At 30.4% G+C, this 24,466-nt stretch overlaps 1 protein-coding gene across 2 annotated transcripts in view; it reads left to right on the top strand.

The window, feature by feature from the left end:
* Positions 1-23,925, top strand: part of LOC112694292 (thiamine transporter 2-like) — a 33,619-nt gene extending 9,694 nt beyond the window's left edge. The window contains exons 2-10 of one of the 2 annotated variants that reach the window (XR_003149557.1): positions 11,008-11,178; positions 11,949-12,165; positions 12,897-13,078; positions 13,833-13,967; positions 14,045-14,147; positions 14,875-15,067; positions 16,284-16,416; positions 19,290-19,462; positions 23,619-23,925. Coding sequence is in view for 1 of the 2 variants with exons in the window: in XM_025569716.1 (XP_025425501.1) it covers positions 11,008-11,178; positions 11,949-12,165; positions 12,897-13,078; positions 13,833-13,967; positions 14,045-14,147; positions 14,875-15,067; positions 16,284-16,416; positions 19,290-19,400 (1,245 nt within the window). In the remaining variant the exon portion in view is untranslated. Of the gene's footprint in view, positions 1-11,007; positions 11,179-11,948; positions 12,166-12,896; positions 13,079-13,832; positions 13,968-14,044; positions 14,148-14,874; positions 15,068-16,283; positions 16,417-19,289; positions 19,522-23,618 lie in introns of those variants that run through there. The other variant, XM_025569716.1, reaches the window with a different exon arrangement.
* Positions 23,926-24,466: the final 541 nt, after the last annotated feature.

The following is a 24,466-nucleotide window of genomic DNA, read 5'->3' as shown; positions in this document are numbered from 1 at the left end:
AAAGTACCTAAACTATTTTTAAAACCCCACCATAAAATTTAAATAAACATGTTAGTTGTTTTATTTATATTTTAATTATTTAATAAATATATATAGACTTATGATAATAATTAATGCAAGGCACAGTGACATATAAAATTTGAATCTTAATTTTTAATTAATTACAGAAAAATTAAAAATTAAACAAGGAGCTTTTGAAATGTTTGTATAAATAATATAGAAAATATGAATATTTGATTAATATTTATAAATATATATAACACATTAATATTAAAATTGATAATAAAATGTAAAATTTAATTTTGATTCCAGTAATCCACCAAATAATTCTAAAAAAATTATTATTTTTACATGTGATGTTCAAGTTGCGGTAATAAATATTTATATAATTCGAGAAACTTCTTTCGACACTCATCGAAATTGTGGACACGAATTTGAATTACGAGTACATCATGTTGTTCAATGTAATGATCAATCAAAATTTCTTCCATACATATTTCCCATATTTAGGACTGCAAATTTACTTTTGAAGGGTCTTAAACACAAGATTTTTGTTCATTACGATTTATAATTTTTTCTGACAGTCTATTTTCTTATTTTGATAAAATCTATTAACAATAAGTCGGTACATTTCTAACCTATTAAAATAAATATTAAGAGATATAACAAATTTAGTTAGACTTTGGAACACATTATATAGAATAAAACTAAATTTGACCTTTCAAAAATTTCAAATAAGAAGATATAGAATACATTTTATAAAATTATTATTATAAATTTAAAATAAAATCATCTCAAAAGTAAAAAAAATATATGGAAAAAAACGAAAAAGGCCAAATAAAATTATTTTATTGCCCAATCCAATCAATGGTTTGAATTATTTTTAAAACCTAAAGAAAGATAGAAATACACATTGGTTTAGTAGGAATTACGATTACATAATATCTATAGCAGTAGTGTCTAATTCGTGGCCCGCGAAATCATTCTATGTGTCTAGTTACAAATTTTTAAAATAGAATAAAATATTAAAAAAAAATTTTAAAATACATTTATTATTTTATTAATTTTATTTTCGAACATTTCCAAACAAAAATGTTACGATTTAATATTGATATGACTCGTGCACTTAAAGAGCGTACTGATCAAATTAATGAGTACTTACAATACCTCAATCTGCAATCTTTTCAATAATCAACAAAATATATGAAAACAAGTTCATTATATATCTACGTCTAAATTGTAAACCTACTATGTGTAACAAAATTATATTATTAGATTAATATTGATATTATTCCTACTTTTATATTTTGTAGTTCGATCGAAGATAATTGTTTACCAAAGTGGCTCACCAAGGAAGAATGGTTGGGTATCGCTATTCTACAGTACTCAGAATACTGAAAAAATATATTTATTGGTCTATATTAATTTTAATAAGTGACAATATAATATTAAATAAAATATAATTTTGAGATAATAATTTTTTTTTTTTTTGCGAAGTATGAAGTTTTAAATGAGAAATTCGAATTTAATAGTGTCAAAGTTCACCTTAATTTATAAAATATAAACGCGTTTCAAACAAATGAAAATTAGTTACATGAGTACCTCAAAAAAGAAAAGGAATAATAGACAGTTGCAATGTTTTTTTTTTTTTTGACTCTTGAAAGTTATGCCATTTTGATCGTATACGTGTTTTGTATTTCCAACGTGACGCATGCGGACAGGGTTGTTAAATTTTGGAATTTTATTTTATTTTCATTTAAAACCTTATACCGTACTCAACTGTTGTACGACCAAAGCAACAACTATCGTCATCGGTTATTATTATTCGACTATATACTACAACGTTTATTATTTTTAATGACGTAACTTGTATTGATTATAGCTTTTCAAGCTATATAGGATATAACTTCCACGCCATAACAAAAGCAACAAAAAATCATGTTGCCTCGAAACTTTTAAATCTTAACCACAACGCTGTAGGTTATATGGGACCGTAGATGGGAAACATCATGTAAGACTCGTCCAGTTTTCTAATCTTTTTTTTCTGAACATCGTGTGACCTCAATAATAATGTTCTGTATTACAGCGAAATTAGTTAATTTATTAAAATATACATTCCGCAATTTTTGGCTACATACACTGATAAGCCCTAAACTTAATTAGGTATTGACATTTCACATTAATACTCGATACTCACTTAATTTGTAGTTTCAAATCACGCAATTTACGTTAGTACGTATCTAAGATATATCTCTACGTGAAACTGTGTCATTTACCAGTAAAAAATTTAATTTTATTACACGATTTCTAAGTTTTTTATTTATTTTTAAGCTCCTAGTTAACATATAGTAATTCATTACTTAATATCAAAACGATAATTTCGTTCACACCCGTTACCTCAAAAAAAATTACGATTTTTACGATAAATGTATTATAGTTAAATTGTCAAAACACTATAAATAATATGATTTTATATTATTTTGATATCATGGAATCTTGTTGTTATAAAATTCTAATACTCCGTCAAAATATGTTATCAACGGACAAGGAAACAACGAGTTAATATTTTACAATTTTAATTTATCACCTGATTTAAATTTATTATTGTGTATATTGGATCAAACAAAGTAATAATATAATTGAAATAACCTTTGATACGCTCATAAATAGATAAACCTCTGGAAAGGTCATTATTTCCATGAAGTAGCTTTCTTCTGTTAAACGGACAACTAAATATTTAATTACCTATCAGTTTATCAATTAAATTTGTATGCTAGTGCAGATATTCTCAAATTGGGGGTCGCAACCCCCTAGAGGAGTCACCAGCAATATTTTTATGGTCATCAATATATAAAATAGTTGGTGAGATGTTTTTATAAATATCATTACGATAATAATTGATGAGAATAACAGTTGATAAAAGTTTAGGATTTTTCAATAAATCTTATTAATTTATCACTACTTTTTAATGTTATTATAATTAAAGAGTCGTTCAAAACTTGATGATATTATTAAGAATCGCAGCTTCAATAAGACTGAGAACCGCAGTGCTTTTACGCTGTAAAGTAGAGGAGTTCGCTCATACTATTGATCATTTAAACTCGCAAATACACGACGTGTACATCGAGCTGCCAATGATTTGCTCGCTTAAAAAATGAACTATGTAACAGGCGAATTTAACTGACATGGGTATATACCGGTAAACGCCGATACAGGCCAATAAATAATTGCAAAACTATTGTATTTGTTTTTTTATTATTCTTCAGATACGTTTAGAGTCCTGGATGCTTCAATGTGAGTTTCCAAAAACGGAAAACTATTGTAGTTTATGTGTATTTTTGACGTAATCGTTTATAAATTATTTTAATGTTTTTCTATTCTTTACGGTCCCTTCATAAATAAAAAAATAAAAAAAAAATCGAAGTTGAGTAATATAATTTTCGTATGACTGTAAATAAATTCATGAACCTATAATTTATCTTTCGTGTAGTCTTGAAAAAAATCTATAACTTTATAGTGTAAAATGTTAACATTCGCATTTTTTATTACATCCCAACAATGGAAAGCATAGTTATGTGATATACGTTTTGTATTTTTATGTATTTTTGGAGTGAAATTAAATTATATCTTTATTTAAATATAAAATATCTTTGTTAGGCTTCTTTTGGTAATTTTAACAGTGTCTAATAACCCGGTGTAATGAAATTTCATTTTTATATGCATGTCTACATGATTACGACTAGACAATAATTTTCTAATTATATATATATTATTGTCTAATAAATGTAATTATTATTAATCGTTATTTACTTTTTCAATAAGAAACAGTACGGTTTGAAAAAACTATTGAAAACGATCTGTTTAAATTTTGATATCAATTGTTTAAACATTTTAATACATGTTTTGGTAAAATATATCATTATAAATTTATAAAAAATTATATTTCGTAGTTTTTCGATATAATTTCTCATTGCTATTTTATGTTTATGGTTCATTTACATATTAACTGCTCAACATATTTTATTCTATAATTCATTTAACCCAATACAATTATATTTAATGGCTATAGCTGTTTATTTTATTTACATTGTTACTCCTATACCTTTACGTGGTAGCTTTTTTGCATAATATGACCATATGAGTCTACGTATCTAGACAGTGAGACCTAAACTAGACGTTTTTAAGATCAAGGAAATGTGAGTTAAAATAAAGAAAATATTATACCGAATACATTTGTACAGATGAAATATTATATATAAATTATTGAAAAGTATATTATACTTATAAATCGGCCACGAATACAACGGACCAACTGAATATATTTCGGCATAATGGTTACTCGTTTGGCATGGATGGGGCACAAAGTGGAGTCCTCAAAATGATCTACTAGATACGCTTCGCAAGCCTCCATTACAATTGACATATTTATTTATTTCATTTTTTTTATTATTTGGAACAATACAACATTTATAATGTTCTGACTCAACATATTATTGTTGTGCGTTTTTGTGGGCCACATTTGCGCGGGGGAAAAGAATGACAACGCGGACGATGGAGGGACACGATGTTACAGTGTTATGTTGTAATGTCGTTTCGGTTAACGAGTTCGTTTACCAACAGACGTACGTTTCCGTTTAATTAAGAAAAAGTAAAATAATCACCGTCGAGTACGAGCGCGTTGCAGTACGCTTCGGGACGGTTTCTGATTCACAACACGTACCCACACATCGCGGTGCTAGATGAATTATTCACGTTCACCGCCGTTACTGTTATATCCTGAGGGCACATTTAATTTTTCACGGGATATAAAATATTACAATATAATATTTGGACTCCAATCGGAAAGTTTAGCGAACATTTTGTTGACAACACTCACCCCCAAGCCGAAATAAATAAAAAGTGAAATTTAAGAAATATCATTTTTTGACCATATTGATTTCAGTTCAGATTATAGTTATCATTCACGTTGATATTTTACAGACGATCGAATATCCATTTACCTCAAAATTACACTATCGTAATAGTTAAAAAAAAATTTAAAAAAATCAGTAAACCAATAATAATTATATAATATAATAATACTGTTTTTGTAATATATCAATATATATATATATATATATATATATATATATATTAATAATAAGTTATTTTATAAGTTAAAATTGTATTTAAAATTATGTATCTGTTATTTGTACTAGTTAGTGCTCTTGATACCCGATTACCCGGGTAGTACTCTTAGTTTTACGGGTATTACTCAATTTACAAAATTTCGGGTACCCGTAATGGAATGGGTAACCATTGTGGTTCTCGTTTAATTTAATTCGCAAACAGGCTACAGTTTCTCAAAAATTTGTATACAAGATGATGACCAGCTGTTTGATAACAATATAATATTGATGCACTTGCTGCATTATTTCTACTTATAATTTTGATCACTTATTATCTGCGTAGCTATACAAATAAATGGTCATGCAAATAGCCACTAAAGCCGTTACCTACATGATTTTAATATTAATATTATTTAACATTATACATGATTAAGCTTATTATTAAACTACTTTTTTGCTATGAATTTTTAATATATACGTATTATAAGTGATGAGATACAATAATTTAAAAAAATAAAAAAATAAATAAAGATTAAAAATCAGTAATAAGTTATTAATAATAACTAAGATATGCATTGTTTAATAATAATATTTTATTTCACATTTAGACCAAAAAAAAGTTGTATGATAATTTAAAGATAAATTGTGGACAAATTTTTATTTGAAAAAATAATTCAAGTAAAAAGCAATTAGAATATCGAATATAAAACAGTATAAATCAAGTTAAACAATATTAAACTGCATTATTTTTAATATATGTAATATATATTATATATGTATATATATATGCCTACTAGTGATGTCAAATAATAAATCTGATTATCTTGGAAGTTCTGTTTTCAATTCAGAGTCATCCATTACTTTATTAATTCTAAAATATGAAACAAAAATAAAATAATAATTAATAAAATGTAAAATACAGAAAATTTATATTATTGTCTTTACCCCGATGAAACCGAATCTTTTGATAACAATTCTTCCGTAACAACTTTTATTTTAAAAAAAATACCAGTCTTATAGTGAATACTTTAATTTTCGTTTAGTGTTATAAATAGTGTTCGGAAGTTATAGGAGCTAAAAAAGGCAAAATATGCACGAAAAAAAGATAAATGATGAAAAATTGTGGAATATGAAAAAAAAAAATTATTTATTTATTAAAAGTTAATTAGTAAATTTTAAAAGCCTATAGATAAAAAAATTGTATTATTGAAAACTAAAATATGGCGCATATCGATTGGCATTTGAGTTTTTATTGAACTCATAAAATAATTAAACAAATATATTTTCATTACTTGTAAAATACGAAATAAATATGTGTTGTATAATAACTGTTAAATAATTGTATTGAACCATAAATATTTTCGTCAAATTCATAATAGACATTAAAAAATAACAATAAATAACCACGAAAAATAATATTGAGTTTTATATGATGCACGTTTTCTGCGTTAATAGCGTTGTGTTATGTAACATTATTTAAAATAAATACGTTAAGAATGAAAAAAATTAACTTTTTTATTGAAATATTAAATATGCATACAAATATGCGAAAATCAATGAAAATCAATGAAATATGCAAAATGTGTGTTTTTAATTTTCAATTTTTGAATTCAAAATAGTATAGCTCGGATTTGTATGGGATTTATAGCTTGGTCTGCTATAAATCGAGTGCATACAGAACATTATGTAACTCCTATAACTTCCGAGCCCTAGTTATAAGTATCAGTACAATTTCCTGTAAATATTATTAAATAAATAAACATAACGTGTAATCAAAATGTTATTGGTATTATTATATAGAATATTGTAAACTCTGATGGTTAAATATTTATATTAAAAAAAAGTTTAATATTAATCCGAAATAGCTATTTCAAGGAAGTAATTTAATTGTTTAAATCGTTGTCAGGAAGGTAACCAGACATATTTCTATAAGGGGGACTAAGGTTAGGCTAACATTTTTTGGCCTCTTTTTGTAGTTGTATTTATCAAATGTGCGTTCGATATCCGTATTTAGAATTCCTGGTTTTCAATCTATTTATACACGTACTATTGTCTTATCTCAAATTATCAAATGACGAATATTTATTAAATAGAATCTCAGAATTTAATTATTGTTATACGATCGTTAATTATATGGAATGGGCGCATGTAAACTCCGCCACAAGTACTATTTTTACTGTTAACTCCTACTACTGTTAACTAGAAAAATAAAACAGGTAAAATTGGGTTCATGTAAACTCCACCACTAAAAAAAATCATGTAAAATTTAATACATGTAAACACTGCCACTGAAGAAAATCGAGTAGTAGTATAAAATTATTACGATATATTATTAAAAGTAATACGTAATAAGTAATAATAAGTGAATATTATTATTATAATATTATATAATATCGTACCTCCATTTTATTTAACCGTCTGGCATATTTTATATTTTGGTTATATTTGTAGTTAGTTGTTAAATAAAACCAATAAATTGCCTCGTTGATCAGTAATTAATTTTATATTATTGCTTTGTTGCAACATATTTCGTTCAATATAAAATATACACGAAGACACGTAGCTACGAATGATTATGTTCGTCAAAGTATACTTTACGTATACCTTACCTACTGCCGACATCATCAATGGAAATACTAATTTCAAATAATATGAAGATAAAATTATTAATAAACGAATCAATGTGGATATATATCTACCTTGAAATTAATGGAACCATGATAATAATTTTATCAATTTCGACATACATCATCGCAATAGATGTCAACGTATTTAATGTGAGAAGGCACGTAGTAATGTGATCACTGAGCAGGTAAACAAAAAAAAAATTGGAGGAGTTTACATAAACCCATTATAGGTAAGAAAAAAAACTGGCGGAGTTTACACTAGACCTTTTATTATCTTTTTATCTTAACCGGTATTTTAGCGGAGCTTACAATCGCCCATATGGAATATACATTCAGAATTTAGTCGGTTTGGGACAACTAAACACTATAATATTTAAAAATCAAAATCAAAGGGGCCAGGCCCCCTAAGGCCTCCCCCTTAACAACGTGCCTGATCGTTGTTATTAACAGGGGTCACAAATATATTCATACAAGTGAGCTACATTCGACATATTAAATTTTTGATGATCGATATCTAGAAAGTTTTAGTAGATTTGTTTGATGAGTAATAAAATAATCGAATAATTTTTTTTTCTTAATAACAATGATCTAATAATACGTACATAATTTAAAAAAAAAAGGAAGTTTTTAATTTGATTATCATCGATCTATATTTTTAGAAAGATAAACTAAAAAAATATTATCTTATTTTATTATTTTTTATATTTAAAACACTGATTATAAAATAAGTTAACCAACTACATACCTTGATACTATTCTTGTTTTCAAAATTATTAAGAACAACAATACATTCATCAATAATACACTGGGCCATTACAGTATGGTTTTAATTCATATGGTTTTTTTAATTGTTCTGGCAACTTTTCAAAAGAACTATGATTCTTATTACTCTCAATTAACTTAACATGTTCTGTAATAAATATACATATATATAATTATTATAAAAATTAAAGTGATTTAAATAGTTCATAAATTATGTTATTTAGATTCAATCAAATATAAATTAAATTATTTTAAAACTATTCAGAAGGTATCATATATTTTGTATATTATTTATTTATTTTATTTGATAAAAATAAAATTTTGATGTCTTCGTTATGAAAACTTGAAGGGATCATTATTTTAAACCGATCATTTTTTTAAAACTTTTTTAAAAAGCAATTATTTATTGCTGCATAAAAGTTTATACTAATAAAAAATTACAAAATAATCTAATTTTATCCTACTTTCAATATACAATTAGAACGTAATGTTACAACTTTGTATAACTGCTAAACATATATAAAAGCCATAATTTTAAATTTTAAAATTTAAATAGTTGAATATATTATAACAAAAAGAAAATTATAATTATACATGACATATTATAAAAACATTACTAAATCTTAAAACAATTTGTTAAAATAAATACATAATATAGTAACTTAATGCTACATTCTAATGAACAATAATATTTATACAGTTTAATTTAAAAATTTACATTATTACCTTCATTTATCCAACCTTTTAACCGCAAGTTTTGTATTTTGAATATCAAAGACTTTAGAGTTGGTGACATTTTTATGAGGACAGAGTTTTCAATTTTAAATGATAAAATATGAGATTCTATGCAATCCAAGTTATGAGTTTATAAAATTTAATTAAGAGGTTATTTTTTCTGTAACTTCCTAATATTTTACTATTTTGGTTATTTTGATAGTTTTGGTCCTGCTAATTCTAGTATTGTATATAAGGAATGAATATTCTGATAATCTTTTACTTTCATTAATTCTTCAATGCACGCCAATATGATTTTTTCGGTAAAAGCCCCTTGTTGAATAGTTAAGTTTGAGTAGGTTAGTCGAATAATCCTACTCAAGTCGATTTACTTAGCTATTATTGTTGATTATATAATTTATATTTGGGTAAATAGTATTATGTATGAATTAGTCTAGATTTAAAATTATACAAATTAGTTTATTTATAAATAAAAATGAATTATGCAAGTATCAATACTGTTATTTTTCTTAAGCTAAAAGTGGCTTAAGACTAATACATGTAATGATTATAGATTATATTATATAATCTAGTATAATCAGAAAAATACAGTTATTATACTGACAAAATATAACTAGTTTCCGTTTTACTGTTCTTAAAATTTTCTTTTAATTTATATACTTCTTTCTGAGAAGTATGAAATAAGGTACAGCACTCAAAGTATTCCTGTGCTAAAACTAACAGAAAAATTAGACTATGTGTTTCCGTATTGTGCATTTCGAAACGTTTCATAAGACAGGAAAAACTTTAACGCCTATTTCCTTAAATAAAAAAAAAAATTAAATAAATATTTAAATAGCTTTTAGAAAATCAAAAATGTACCCATGTTACAAATTTAAACCATATTCAATTTGATTTGAAGTTTCTATGTAGTTATTTTCTTACATTTTGTATAATTTTTTAATTTCTAAATTAGCATTTTGCGTTTAGATAAAAAAAAAAAAAAAAAATGCTAAGTCCAGTACTCTTAACAAAACAAGAGCACTAGTACTAATAAGCAAACATCACGGATACATTTTATAAGACGGCGCATTGTATAGGCAATTGTGGTGCATATTATTTACAATACACTGTGTATAGACTGCAAATAGTATAAATCAATCAATAATTATATATATTATATGGTACGTTTTCCAATAAGCAAAAAAAAAAAAAAAATTAGTAAAATATTGGAAGATATTAGTATGACTTAATATCTGAAATTAAAATGTATCCAAACGCAATCGGTGATTTTCTCGGACTTCAGAATTTGTCAGTTACATACGAGTGGTATGAATATCTCATAACAAACGGTAGTAATTATAATTTCTCGACTTATTTTATAGTTCAATATTTTGAAGATTCTATATTTCACAAGATATAAGCACATTTAATTCCTACGGGATAACATTTATGTTAAACATTATATGCGCATTCATCGTCCATAGAGACAAATTTAATATGGTTATCTGCCTTCATCGAAATCAAAATTTATTTGTCAAAAAATAATTGGACTAAATCAATAATTTTTAAATATTTATAAGCCTTCAAAAAAATAATCGTACTCCTGTTTCCATTATGACAACTGCCAAAGAATACTCCACCCCAGGTTGTCCATTTTGCGCATCACCTTATAAACATGGTCGGAATTATTGTAGAAAACTATACTCTTTGCAGTCGCAGATATTTTTATTGACTTTTAAACCGTTTCTTGGACGTAAAATAGTATTATACTGATACGGTTGGTGGTGTTACAGGTTACCGATGTATTCACTCCGATAAAGCTGTACACTTCGGTGGTAAGCACTTTTCTAGTGTTCCTGTTGGCCGACTATTTACGATACAAGCCCCTCGTCGTGTTCAACGGGATGGTAGGCATGGCTACGTACTTGTGCCTGATCGGGAAGCCCTCCATATTTAGCGTTAAGGTATGTACGAACATATTTTCGGAACTCCTTTGCCTTTTAACCTCCAGATGATCCAGTTCCGTTGCGACGCGTTGAAATTATTTCGTTTCGTGAAGCGATCCACTACTTTCGACTGCACATGATGTGGTCCCACTGCATTTTTGTTAGCGTTAAACAAATAAACGTATAACTTATCATATATAGGGTCTATACGTAGGCAGTAGAAATAAGTGCAATTAAACAACAAGCAATTTTATTTTTATTTTTAAATAATCAAGTTTTTCTAAAATGTTCTAGAAATACATATGATTTTCAATCCTATTGTCGGCAGTCTCCAAATATAAAACTAAGTACGACTAAATTAATTTTTTTTTTAAAAAACTCCATTCTAATAACCTAGCAAAGTTAAACGTGCTAAAGTATTCATAATGTCAGAAAAAAATACTTTAAAAAAAAAAAAAAAAAACGATACCTGTAGACTAAATATAATTTGTTTTCCAAACAATCCATTTCATTATTTTATACATTAATTAAAATACACTACACCTTTAACGGGCGTGCAATGCACTTAGATAAATTATTAATTAGTTAATTGGTAGTTTTAACGTAAAAAGTGAAGTAAATTATTTTTTCTCCTCGAACCCAATTAATTATTTTAACCTTCTGGAACTCAATAAAAATAATTATACTAGCCGATCTCAGGTCCAATGTAAGCAACAACCCGTATGGTATATATGCCTACGTTTTACTCTAGAGCATTTATATAACTGATTTCATGTGCATTGCTGCAGTTGTCCGAGGTTTTCGGTTCCCTGGTACTCAGCTGCGAATGGACGTACTACGGTTACCTGTTCGCCCGGATAAAAGACAAGAACCACTATCAAATAGCCACGGGATGCGTGAAGGCTGGGGCGCTGAGCGGCCAATTCATATCCGGTCTTTTCGGTCAACTCGTGACATATTTAAATAACAGCGATTACAACACTTTACCGTACTACAGTATCATTGGTATGATTTATCGTAACGTCTCATTATCATATTTTTGTACGATCGTGGTTCGAATAGTTTTTTCGATCCAATCAGGATCGTGTGTTTAACCCTTCCCCATTAGTGTAATGGAGATGAGAGTAGAGTGAGTACCTTTAGAGTACCCTTAGAGATTTCGTGGGACGTTAGAGAAATTTGCACCACTCCTTGGGTCTATAGTATAATCACCGGAACAATGGATGCGCAATAGGGAGGGGGACTTTGGGGTACAATGCCATATTATAGTCAGTGGCCTTGTCCTAAAATTTCATATTCGAGTATTTTAGCGTACTAATGAAAAACGGTTTGCGATTCAATGATCTTTTGGAAATATCAAATGAAAATACTATATAATGAATACTTCATAAGCCGTATTTAATAAGAATAATATATTTTTCAACATGATTCGTAAATATATTTTTACGTACGGTAGCCTTGTCGGGCTCCAGCAAAACTAAATCTTCTATACCTCTATATTTTTATGGTTAGGCCTGATAATGAAACGGATAAAAAGAAAACGCGTATTCAAATGAATTTTTATTGGATAATATTATTTGTATATACTCGTATATCCTTAAGAAATATGTAATAACTTTCACATGTAACAAGGACATTTTGACGCTGTTAAAATAGAATCGAAAAAGCGTCAAAACTACAATTACGACTCTCACTACCCTCCGAATACAAATTAACCCATGACGTTTTATTTTCAGGCGTGACTATCGCAACCGCGTTGGCGATCATGTTTCCGCCGATTAAACGGAAGATCGGTTACTTCCATGCGGACAACACTCTTCCCATAACCGTCGACGAGAAAGCAAACTTGTTCTCGAAACACGTTATCTGTAACTCGGATTTACCTAAGTACTCTACGTTTGCGGTGAAAAAGGAAAACGTGAGCATTCGATTATTTTCTTCTTCGGTCCGTCCAACCCAGGACACGTGTACGCGTACATACCCACCTCCGATCTGATAACATTGAACGTCCCACCCTTACCGCACCGTTTGCTTGACAAAATAAATTGAGTGAAACCAACACGTGCTTTGCATTCATTTCGCACGTCCTCGCGGTAGTATAATTAATTTATTCGATACGCATTGAAACTGCAGGTTTAATAAAACGACTCACGTCCGAGTACGGATGATACGCGAACAAAACGGGAAACTCGTCTTTTCGGACGGTAATCCTTCATTCGGTCCTGCCGTATATCGGGTACGTTCTGGTCGTCAGACTGGTCACGTCAAACAACTCATTTTACATAACGGGGACGTTCTTTTGCGATTCGCTCCTTGGACCGCGTTTTCGCTATACAACAGTGGCGGTACAGACGTTGAACCGGACAAAAAAAATACGTTCCGTTTCAGACGACAGTTCCCCGTAGCAATTCGTCCTGGTCTGTCGTGCACATCGCTGATGCACATTTAGCCGGTGTTTATTTCAAAAACGTATAACCTCCCAACATGTATTTATTTATTATTAATTTACTACGATTGGAATACCGCATATCACATACTTTCCATGACAATTTATGGTGTTCAACCTTCCCACCCTTCCGTGATGGAACGTCTGAAATAAACACCACGTACAGCCTTGTAGCTCACGGTCTTGCTCCGATAATGTGATGAACGTATTCTGTGACCGTTCCCAGGTCGACTGCAAGCCGGCGACGAAAATCAAAAGCCCGTTCGCGTGCATCTACGAGAACTTCAAAAACTCTTACGCTAACCCCGTGATCCTGCGATGGTCATTATGGCACGTCTTGGGTCTGACCGGGTACATACAGGTAAGAATCGTGCATGCAATTTGACGTTTAGCTCGCGCTGTTTCACCCGATCCGTCCACATTTTTCTCTTTCCGCAGATATTCCTATATATAAATATTTTGTACACGTACATCATGGACGTGTCGGACAATAAGAACGAGCTGCTCAACGGACTGATCGATTCGCTCGCCACCATGTGCGGTTAGTTGATTTATATTTGCGGTCAGCGAAAAGAAAGGGAAACCTTCGCGGGATCGTTAACACCCGTAACGTGTAACGGCGCTGTAACAATGTACATTAATTACGTGTTATACGACGAACGGCCGAATCGCAGTGCAAAGCGTAATTAAATATAGTGTTAGCATGTGAATGTGGTAATCGTGTAGGATGATACACTGACCAATACAACGGAATAATTTGTTTTACTAGAAATTAAAAATAATTATAATTCACATAAAATACAAATCCGTAAATCCAGATGATCCGAATACCTCGGAAAATCTGGATTTGAATATCCGGGAATTCGAAAAATTCAGATCTTCGAATTTTACTTTCCATCCCTAGTGACAACTCAATCAGCTACTGATATGTAACAATATAACGTGTTGTAATCGAAAAATGATTTCCTTTTCTATTTAATTTAAAGATAAATTCGACCTATCCGTTCCACCATCGACATATTTATTTACTATATTATCTAAGTCTTCTACGGAGAGTAGCCAAAAAAAAAAGACTTCAAGTGTCACGGGACGCACCATCCTAGTCTTCACGAACACGTAAGGCGTATTCGAGAATCATGTGGATTAAAGTATAAGATTATTCTAACTGCATTCGAATTTTTTTATAGATAAACATATGAAATATATTAAAATATTAAATAATATATGAAAATATTGATCTATTCCGTTACCATGTTTTATTCACACAGCGGCATATTGCTCTTACAAAATGGGAAAGACGAACGTGGACTGGATGGTGTACGGCGATACGTTCTTGGCGCTCAATGGACTTGCAATCGGGCTGCTGGTGTGCCTGTGTAGCTGGGTGAAACACATCTATCTCGTGTACATAATATACTTCAGCTATACCATACTAATACAGTCCGTATTCGTAATAACCATGTAAGTGAACAAAACCGTAGACCTAACCCAGACATTTTTCATGCATTTGAATTCATAACATTTCATAGTTCGTAATTTTAGTTTTTTTTTTTTTTTTGGGGGGGGGGGGGGGAATTATCTTTTCAATTTTTAATTGTTTTTATCAGTTATATTTTAACTGTTAGGAATCATTTAAAAAATAATTCGGTATTAACTGTCAGTAACAGTCAATATAACAAGGTAGAAACCGTTTCTTAGAAATATTGATAAAAAATAAAATGTTTGTCATACGAGTATTAAAATTGAGTTATACAGATTTTACGAACGAAAAGAGAATCCGGATTTTTTATAACCACAATACGAATAAATAAATAAGTAGTCCCGATTGATAGAAAACGAATCGTAATTGAAAATCTGGGAAAAATATAGTTTTCTATGACGAGGTGTTTACATAAGTTTCACCATTTAACTCCGGAGAATAAATACCCGCAAAAGGCGACACAGTTTTATTAAATTTAAATTTTAAATGACTACCAGTAAATTTTTTAGTTAATTGTTTAGTCGTACTAATTAATATTATTGTTTGATTCGTTATAATATTAAAACTTTTAATATTAAACAATAATAGAGTAACAAAAACAATCTCGTCGCTTATTATACCTATACATCTTTGGAGTAGTTAAATGTACCAAAATATAAATGTTTAAAGAACCGAATTTATTGTAAATCTGTCTTTAAGAATTCTCCGTGATGTACTGTAAATAAATACGAGTAGTACATAATCCGATACCCCAGATTATCAAAAAATCATAATAGGTTTAAATAGTATGCGAGTTATACTCGTTACCTTATAGTTATACGAGATAAGATATCTCGTGAGATATAATATGTTTATGGTATACTACATACAAAAATAAAACGACTACACTATATTTTCTTTATAATTCATCGATAAAATACGATTTTTGAAGTTTCTCAGAGCATCGATGATTTAACGCAATAATATAAGGCCTTGACGCTAAAGGCAATTGAAACGTTTTGCAAATCATCAATCTCGGACACTTTGGTGTCTTTCGACTGTTTTTCATCTTATCAACTATATTTAGACTGAACAGGCAAGACGCGAAGTAATATTTTATTGTAATCTACATATCCTCGTCCACTTTCTATGTGAAACTAATTCACCGGAATGGTCAACGAATTGATTTTTCACTCATGCGTCTCTGTTTCGTTTCAGATCCGAAATCGCTAAACAATTGAAAGACGACTGCTACATATTAGTGTTGGGATTCAACGCGTTCTTATCAAACGTACTGACCTCGATCACGTCATTAATACTAGTGTATGTGGGAACATCTATACCCAAACAAGTGAGATCCGTCGATTAATGTTTAGTAAAATCGAGCTCTCGGGTTTTGACCGAGGCCTTGCAGCCGCGCGCCTTATATTAACGTGAGGCGTTATTCAAGAAGCGTGGCGTGGTACAGACCCAAAGTTTCCAATGGTCGTCTTAAGGGCTATCAGCTCCAAACTCTAAGTCCGTACCCTTCCAGAATGCGAGTTCAAAAACGGTGTTAGTCTCCTCTGAGTCCTGTGTTTTTGTTACTATCCAACGCCTGTCTCACAGCCGTCACGTTGCAACCGAAGCAGGCACCTCACCTTCGGAGGGGGGGGGGCATTGTTTCCGAAGGAGCAAGTCGGTCCGACGTACGACGGAGCTCCCCTCCCTCCCTTGGTACCGACCAAGTTCTGAGTTGACTTTAGTAGTTTGTTCCGAGGCCTTTTATCACTCCCAGTATTTTTACCTTCCAGTCGGTTAGCGGTGAGCCCGTGATGCTTGGTAACAATAATATTACTAAGCTCGAGTACAACAGAACTTTTGAAGACGGAATTTCGTGCGAACCAAAAACATATCCTATTTATATACATGCTATCCTCTTCTATAATAATATGAAAATAATATTTATTAGGACCGCGACAAGTTTTAGTTATGTCTTGAAACCGTTTTTAACAGCTTCACCATGTACCTAAAGGTGATTTTGGTAAATCATAATATTTTACGGAATATTTCATCAAATATGAATTCTATATATATATACATACACAGAGTATGTATTATACACTATTGTGTATAAAAAAATATAATATTTTGCATTAAACCATATCCACACTTAAGTAGAAATACTAAATAATAGTGTTTTATAATAAAGTTATATAGTATGTAAACGTTAATTTAGAACACACAATATCTTTGTTTAGAGACCTGAAATTTGAATTCTGTTTTTAGTTGGTTGTTATAACATAAAAAACACATTTTTATGATCTTTGAGTTTTTTTATCTTAAATAAGACAAGTGTGTGCGCAGAACAACTTTTTTTCTTAAATGGAAACCTTTTATTTTAACTACTACTACTTTTTTTTCTAATTTTTGAATGAATTTTCGTAGTTTAACCAACTTTCTAAGTCCAAAATCGACCAAGTTATAGCAATTAAAAAAAAAAACTAAACTACATATATAATTTCACTTAAATTCATTTAAAGCATAGATAATAGCGGATTAAAGAATATTTGTAACTGTATCTTACTTACTTTATGACCAGCTAAATTTATAAAAAATTTGAAATTTGCACTCTAAATCCGTAAAAAAATGTTAAGCTTCCGTCGCAGCAAAGTTCACTGCGCGAGGAATTATCATGTTTTAATCCTCTAAAAGATTACTAGCCCCATATTATATCAAGTAATGATGGGTAAACGCAAAATTTTCTTTTATTTTTTTTTTTATTTTTATTTAAATTTTAAATTTGCGTATGCTTTTATTGCGATAACAACGTCATCACGGTTGGCTACGATGCCAAGAATTAATTAATATAACAAAATATTTCAATTTGGTGTGTAAGTAATATTTACTAAGTACTTACTTACTCAGTACATGCTATTATAACGTTTATTACGTATAAAATATATTTTTTATATGTTACACGTTATATTTTGTTATCTAAAAATGTTACTTATTATCAACGCGGCTTTAGAAAACTAATTTCAACAAAAACGTAAATCGTGGGATTTAGTAATGCCATCTCACATTACCTGATAATAAAAATGAATATTTATTGCGACCACGATGAACCTTCAAACCGTGATGATATTTCGAGTCACATTTGTTTTCATTTACATTCAAACGACAGCCCATTCCTCTTTTAGTTTCTCAATTTTATCATGACAGCCATCCAAAAGCTGTTATCAGTATGATTCAAATGAATCAACATTGCGATAAAAATTATTCCTAATATTTTTCGTATGGATATATTTTATTACAGTTGCTGTAACGCCAATTATCCATCCACTTTAAATTTTTAAACACCCGATTTTCCCAAATAATTCCAATTTTCAATCGGAAAAAAAAATGTTTAATTAAAATAATTTCACCTTAACTAACTGACCTTTACCTTTAACTTTACAATAAAAATTAATTCTGTATAATTAGTTGAAGTTTTCTTAAATAAATATAATAATGTTTCGTTTATCGAAAATCCATTAGGGCATCCCAAAATATAAGAAATATATGAGACCGGAAATAAGTCCAAAATGTCCACAAATTACTGCAAACATTTGGATATCATGTCCGAAAAAGATAATATAATATATTATAACGAATGACTCATAATTAAGTATGTTAAAATTTTTAATTGTTAGTTAACACAAGTGAAATATCATATTCAAAAACATACTGTGTAATTTTACACTTGTATAAAGAGCTATAATTAAATTCATTTTTATCCACAGCATCACCGTCCACTGCAAAAATAAAAGTAATGCTAAGGATTATCCACTTTCGATTGTCCTTCTTATTCCTAAATGCTTCTCTCCTCGTACCAATTTTAACTGATGACTGAATTGTCAACCACACTGTTTTTTACGAATAATTTATATTATAGCTTATTCGATGAGCATTGAGATTGAAATTGAAAACAAAAATAGCGCTTTGTTAGCTTTCTTTTTCTTTCATTCGTCTTTCATCATCAAAATTGTTTTCTTAATCGATTTCATTGACAAGATAACTGTTTTCACCAATCATGGTTGGCCAAAAGTCACGTTACCTAATTGAACTAAGCGATTTGATTATAGGCGTTAAAATATCTTGAAAAAAAAATGTTAAAATAAATTCAAGGTACAGCGTAATCGATAATTCACGATCGGGTTTTAAAGCAAAAATAAAGCTCACCACGTGACTCGTGTGTTTCAGTTTTTGATCTATGGCGGATTTTTCTTGTTCCTCGCAGCTGTTTACGGTTACGCAGTCATTTACAAAATATATTCAACGAAAACGGTGAAACACTTTGTCCGGGTGCCATGATCGACTGAAAACTATTCCGTGCACGATAATAGACCATCTCCGACGAAATATACGAGATGACGGTATACGACAACTGCTTGCTGTTATGCTTATGATTTTTATTAAATTTGTTGATTTTTAATTTGATGTATATTACTTTAAATTTATCACAATCATATAATGTATTTTACGCTGCTGCATAATAATCATACTGTATAGGTAAATTATTATTATAGTAATAATTTTATATGCAGTGGCGGATGCAGGGAGGAGTTTTGGGGGGCTTAAACCCTCTCGAAATGAATGAATGATTAATTTCGAACGTAGTTATTCTACTTTATGCACCTTAAACAAAATTAATTGTTCAAAAGACTATTAAATATGCTAAAAAAAAAATAATTTCAAATTTTTTAGTAAGAAAAGTGAATCTGAAATAATTTGTAATTTTCTAAACGTCCTAGAAGGTATTGGTACTTTCAGCTCAAAAGTTCGAAATTGTATGATGACAATACTTCGTAAAAATAATGGGTCTAGTTAGTTTCGCCGTGAACATTTCACCGCCAGAATATTCGTCGAAATGGTTTCGCTGACGGATTATTCACCACCGATCATTTCACTGCTATATATATATATTTTTTTTTTTTTCGTAAAACGTCAATAAATCGATTTTGATTTGTTACAAAATTTTAATATTTGATACAATATTCCTCATATATTGTTCTTACTCGTGTGAAAAAATCTCAATATTCTGAAGTCACAATTTTTAAAAATAAGCATTTGAATTTGAAATGTTGATAAAAATCACGAAATCTGTCAATTTTTGGTAGTTGATTAACATTTTAATATGTAAACTTAAGACTTGAAAATATAATATAATGTACTAAAGATGTTTCTTTTTCCAGTGAATTAAAAAAGTTTATCGGAACAGCGCAAAAAAATGTTTAAAGCGTTAGAAAATTATATTTTGATGAAATTAAAAGGTACTTAGGTACCTTATCAAAAGATGTTTAGGTAAGCAGTTATTAGGAAAACTGTTGAGACATTAAAAAAATTACCTATCTAGTCTCTAATGAACCAACTAGATAAAATTTGTTATCGAATAGCATCCCTAAAGTTATTGATTGGATAATTTTGAACATTTGAATTCTCTGAGTTTGTTTCATAATGTTTACGAACATGTTTGCTCATCATTGGAGGAACTCCAATAACGAATTATTACGTCAATTTTCATTGACGAAAACAGCACTAAAACTGATGGAGTAAAACCTCATACTCAATCTCATAAACTACGAAGAAGTTACCAAAACGTACTATCGTCGATCCATCTTTATTCCATTTTTAGACTATTTATTAGATCAACTCAAATCCAGGTTTCTCAATCATTGTTAGTTACTTTCAAAAATACAAAATATTTTACCAACAAAGTGCAATGAGCTGACTAGAGTATGATAAGAAATAGTCATAACAGTCAAAACGTTTTAGAAAGGAGTAACCAAATGACATAAAAGTATCTGATGAAGACGTAGAAGCTTATTCACAATGTAGCGCAAGTAACTTTGTGTCTTGTTATCTTAGATATTCTTTGTTCTTGAACAATTGTTCTAAACCAGTGGTTCTCAAACATTATTTATCACGTACCACTTGAGTACGAGTAAATTATCACGTACCACTATGATTAAAAATAGAACTATATAAACTTTACATAGTTAAATACATTTATTTTAAATAAAAAGGCAGTAAAATACTACAGAAAAATTATTATTTATTTATTAAAATAAATTTATTATTGTTTTTAAATTAATATATGAATTAAATTGAGTGAATGTGTCTGAGAGAGGTTCCATCACCGGGAGGGAATGTACGCTCCGTCCGTTTAATCTGTCGGAGCGGGGAGCTGCAGGCGTACCCCGCGTTTGCCTCCCACGCTTGACTGGACGCGGATTCGGTCGTCCGATCCCTGACTTCCTATCGTTCTCCAGCGAAGATCAACGCCACCACGAGTCCGACCTCAAAGGTGCGTGCCGCCGGGACCAGGTCCCGAGGCGCGCCCCCCGTTCTCGGGCACCGTCCAATTAAGGAAAGTGGGGCTCCCCGAGTTCCCGTGGCATGGATTATACAGCTGGTTTTTCAACTGCCGGCACCCACTCGGCCGTGCGATTTTTGAATGGCCACCGTCAGTACGACTCGGTACGGGGTTGGTAGCGGTCGATTGGACGCACGGAGTTCCAAGCGACTGCCTCCAGGAGCGACTGACGTTCGTCCGTCCCTGCGGTTACAGATCAAAACTCTGGTCAGCTTAAGCGAGTTTTCCCGTTTGGTGCTTTGTTGACTATCGTCTCCGGTCCGGACGAAAATTCGCACGAAGCTATCTGGGAGTTGAGTTCGGGGAATGGCCGAGTCTCTTACCCGTTGATAGCAGTAACAACTGAACTTCCTATCCGTATGGAAGAGAGGCTACTCGGTCACGCTCGCGCGCGCTTCCGCATAGCTCTCCGGGTTTTCACCGAGAATCGGATTCCGTGCCAATTGCCCGCGTCATGGGAGTGACGGGAGCACGTTACACGCGCCCTATCTATGTTCTCGCCCACTGAAGGTTCAGTTTTGAAAGCCCTTTCGGCCCGAGCTTCGGTAATCAGCCGAGCTGCGAGTACGGTATCCCGGTGTGAACAGGTCGGAACCCCTCCAGTTCCGGTTGTTATGACAGCGAAAGTAGCGTGTTTCCGCCACTAGTCGTCGTCAATCCTCCGCCGGCCGTGACTCATTGATTACGGACGTATGGTCCGTCTTACTCCGATCTCGCACAGCCAGTTCATGGGGCCACGTGCACCTCGAGACGAAGTTAGGTCTTTCGTAGAACCAGCGTCGATCAAATTTTCAATTTCCGTTCTACCACCATGCGGCCTTCCACGTACAACCATATAGTCTTTTGCGTACCACAGTTTGAGAATCGCTGTTCTGAACTGTTGAAAATCTACGTTATAGCAGTCTATAAGTCGATTTTTGCAAATTAAAATCAACCCCTCCAAGAGCACAGAAGTTATATTTAGCCTACGTTCTTACGTTAATCCTTCACAACTCAATTTTGACAGTTAAAATATACCCTGGCAACTTACGGTCAAATACCTATGAGTAACTCTTGATAAACGACTCAGTTGGTGAACCCACATTTCATATAAAGTCCAACAACAACAATTTACTAGCTTATTTCAATGCTTTATCCTATTCTAAATATAAAAAAAAAGTCCACTTTACAGAAAAAATACTCTCTCCTAATTTACTAACAAATTATAAGCCCACTGCTCACCTACACTTGCACGATATGGGCTAATTTTGCATCCTCAAACATTAAAAAAATTCAAATCGTCCAAAAAAAAAATACTGAAAATAATCGCAAATGCCCCATGGTTCGTTAAAAATGCAAATCTCTACAAATATCTTCAAATTCAAAAAATTAAACACCATATAAAAACACTAACGAAAAATTTCCATAACACTCTTCCAGGATCAATAGATGCAACTTACTACAATTTTTGCACTCACCCAAATTGGGAGTAACCGAATTGGTTCTCATTTGGGCGAATTAATTCCCGTTTAAAAAAGGTATTTAATTAGGTATAGCCGAATTTGTTCCCATTTGTGTACAGGCAAAATAGTGACAATTTTAATTTTTAACACAATTTACCTACACTATTAAATATTAAAATTCAGCGGGCCAGTTTTTATGTTATTTACCATAGAAACAAAAAAAAAAAAAAAATGTTAATAGCTATCTGTATGACATATAGACATAATTAATATCGATTAATTATTATTATATCGATAGGATAGAGTATAGAATATAAAAGACTATAGATTACTAGAGACTAGCAAATTATTAGCAAACAGGAAAGTAATAACAAATACTTGGAAAATTGTAAGACTGAGTAAATTAATGAGAAGTTTACGAGAATTGAATATTTAAAGAAAGTTAGATTCAAATTTGCAAATCAGTGGTTTTAAATTGTATTTATTATATTTTATTATTTGTATTTCGTACACCTAAGTGATGACTAGTTGACTTCCAAATCAACGATTTAAAATTGTATATATTTTATAATTTTTTTTTAACACATATTAACGCACATTATTAATCAAGCCTACTTTAAAGTTGACAGACTTAAGCCTGTAAAATTGAGAAGGAAAATGTGCATAATTAAACGGGAACCAATTCGGCTATACCTAATAAAATACCTTTTTCAGACGGGAACCAATTCGGTACCAGCCACCCAACTCAACGTCGTTTAAAACGAGGTAGTCTCTACGACCTTTAATGCTAAGCTCACCTCCAACATTCAAATCTTCAATTGTTCAAGCACTTCTTCCTAAAGCACTCTTACACATTAAACTAACTGCTAAAATATATTACAATTATTTTGTGAAAATTTAAATATTATTCCTTATTCTTACTGTAAACACCAATACTGCATTATTAACTTAAGTTAAATCCATATTATTATGTTAAAACTTTAAATTTTCTTTTTTTATTCGTAGATATAGATAGTATATGTATATGGCAAGGAATGCTTTATTTTTATTTAATGAAAAAAAAAAAAATTATAAGTATGATACGTTATACAACATTCACAATAGTCTTCTTGTTCTTTGTCATTTCTACTTAATATATTACATTTCTTTAACTAAACGTTAATTACTATACATATTTATTTTAATTATTTATTGTTATTCTGGTTTAAATACAAATACTCTTATAAAAAAGATACTTATAACGTAACAGTATGAAAATAAAATACCCGTATAGGTTTTCATTATTGAAAAGTAAATAGGTACATCTCATATATGCGATTTCGTTGAACGAGGCCGTCCCTAATTTTTATTTAAAGCCATATAAATGACAATTTGATAATTGATTATTAGCTTATAATTATCATTAGCTTATTATTAAGTTTAATATTTAAATTTATATTGAACTTCTCAGTTTATTATAATAAATAAATAATTAATGAGAAAATATAGATTCAAATATTATAAGAAAATTATATTTTTTATAATATTTTCCTAGGTCGTTAATATGTATTTTCATAAAAATA

Source organism: Sipha flava, unplaced genomic scaffold (assembly GCF_003268045.1).
Source record: "Sipha flava isolate LNK unplaced genomic scaffold, YSA_version1 126_pilon_pilon, whole genome shotgun sequence".
Classification (NCBI taxonomy): domain Eukaryota; kingdom Metazoa; phylum Arthropoda; class Insecta; order Hemiptera; family Aphididae; genus Sipha; species Sipha flava.
The sequence above is the reverse complement of the archived record's forward strand: the minus strand, read 5'-3'. Positions and strand labels throughout refer to the sequence as shown.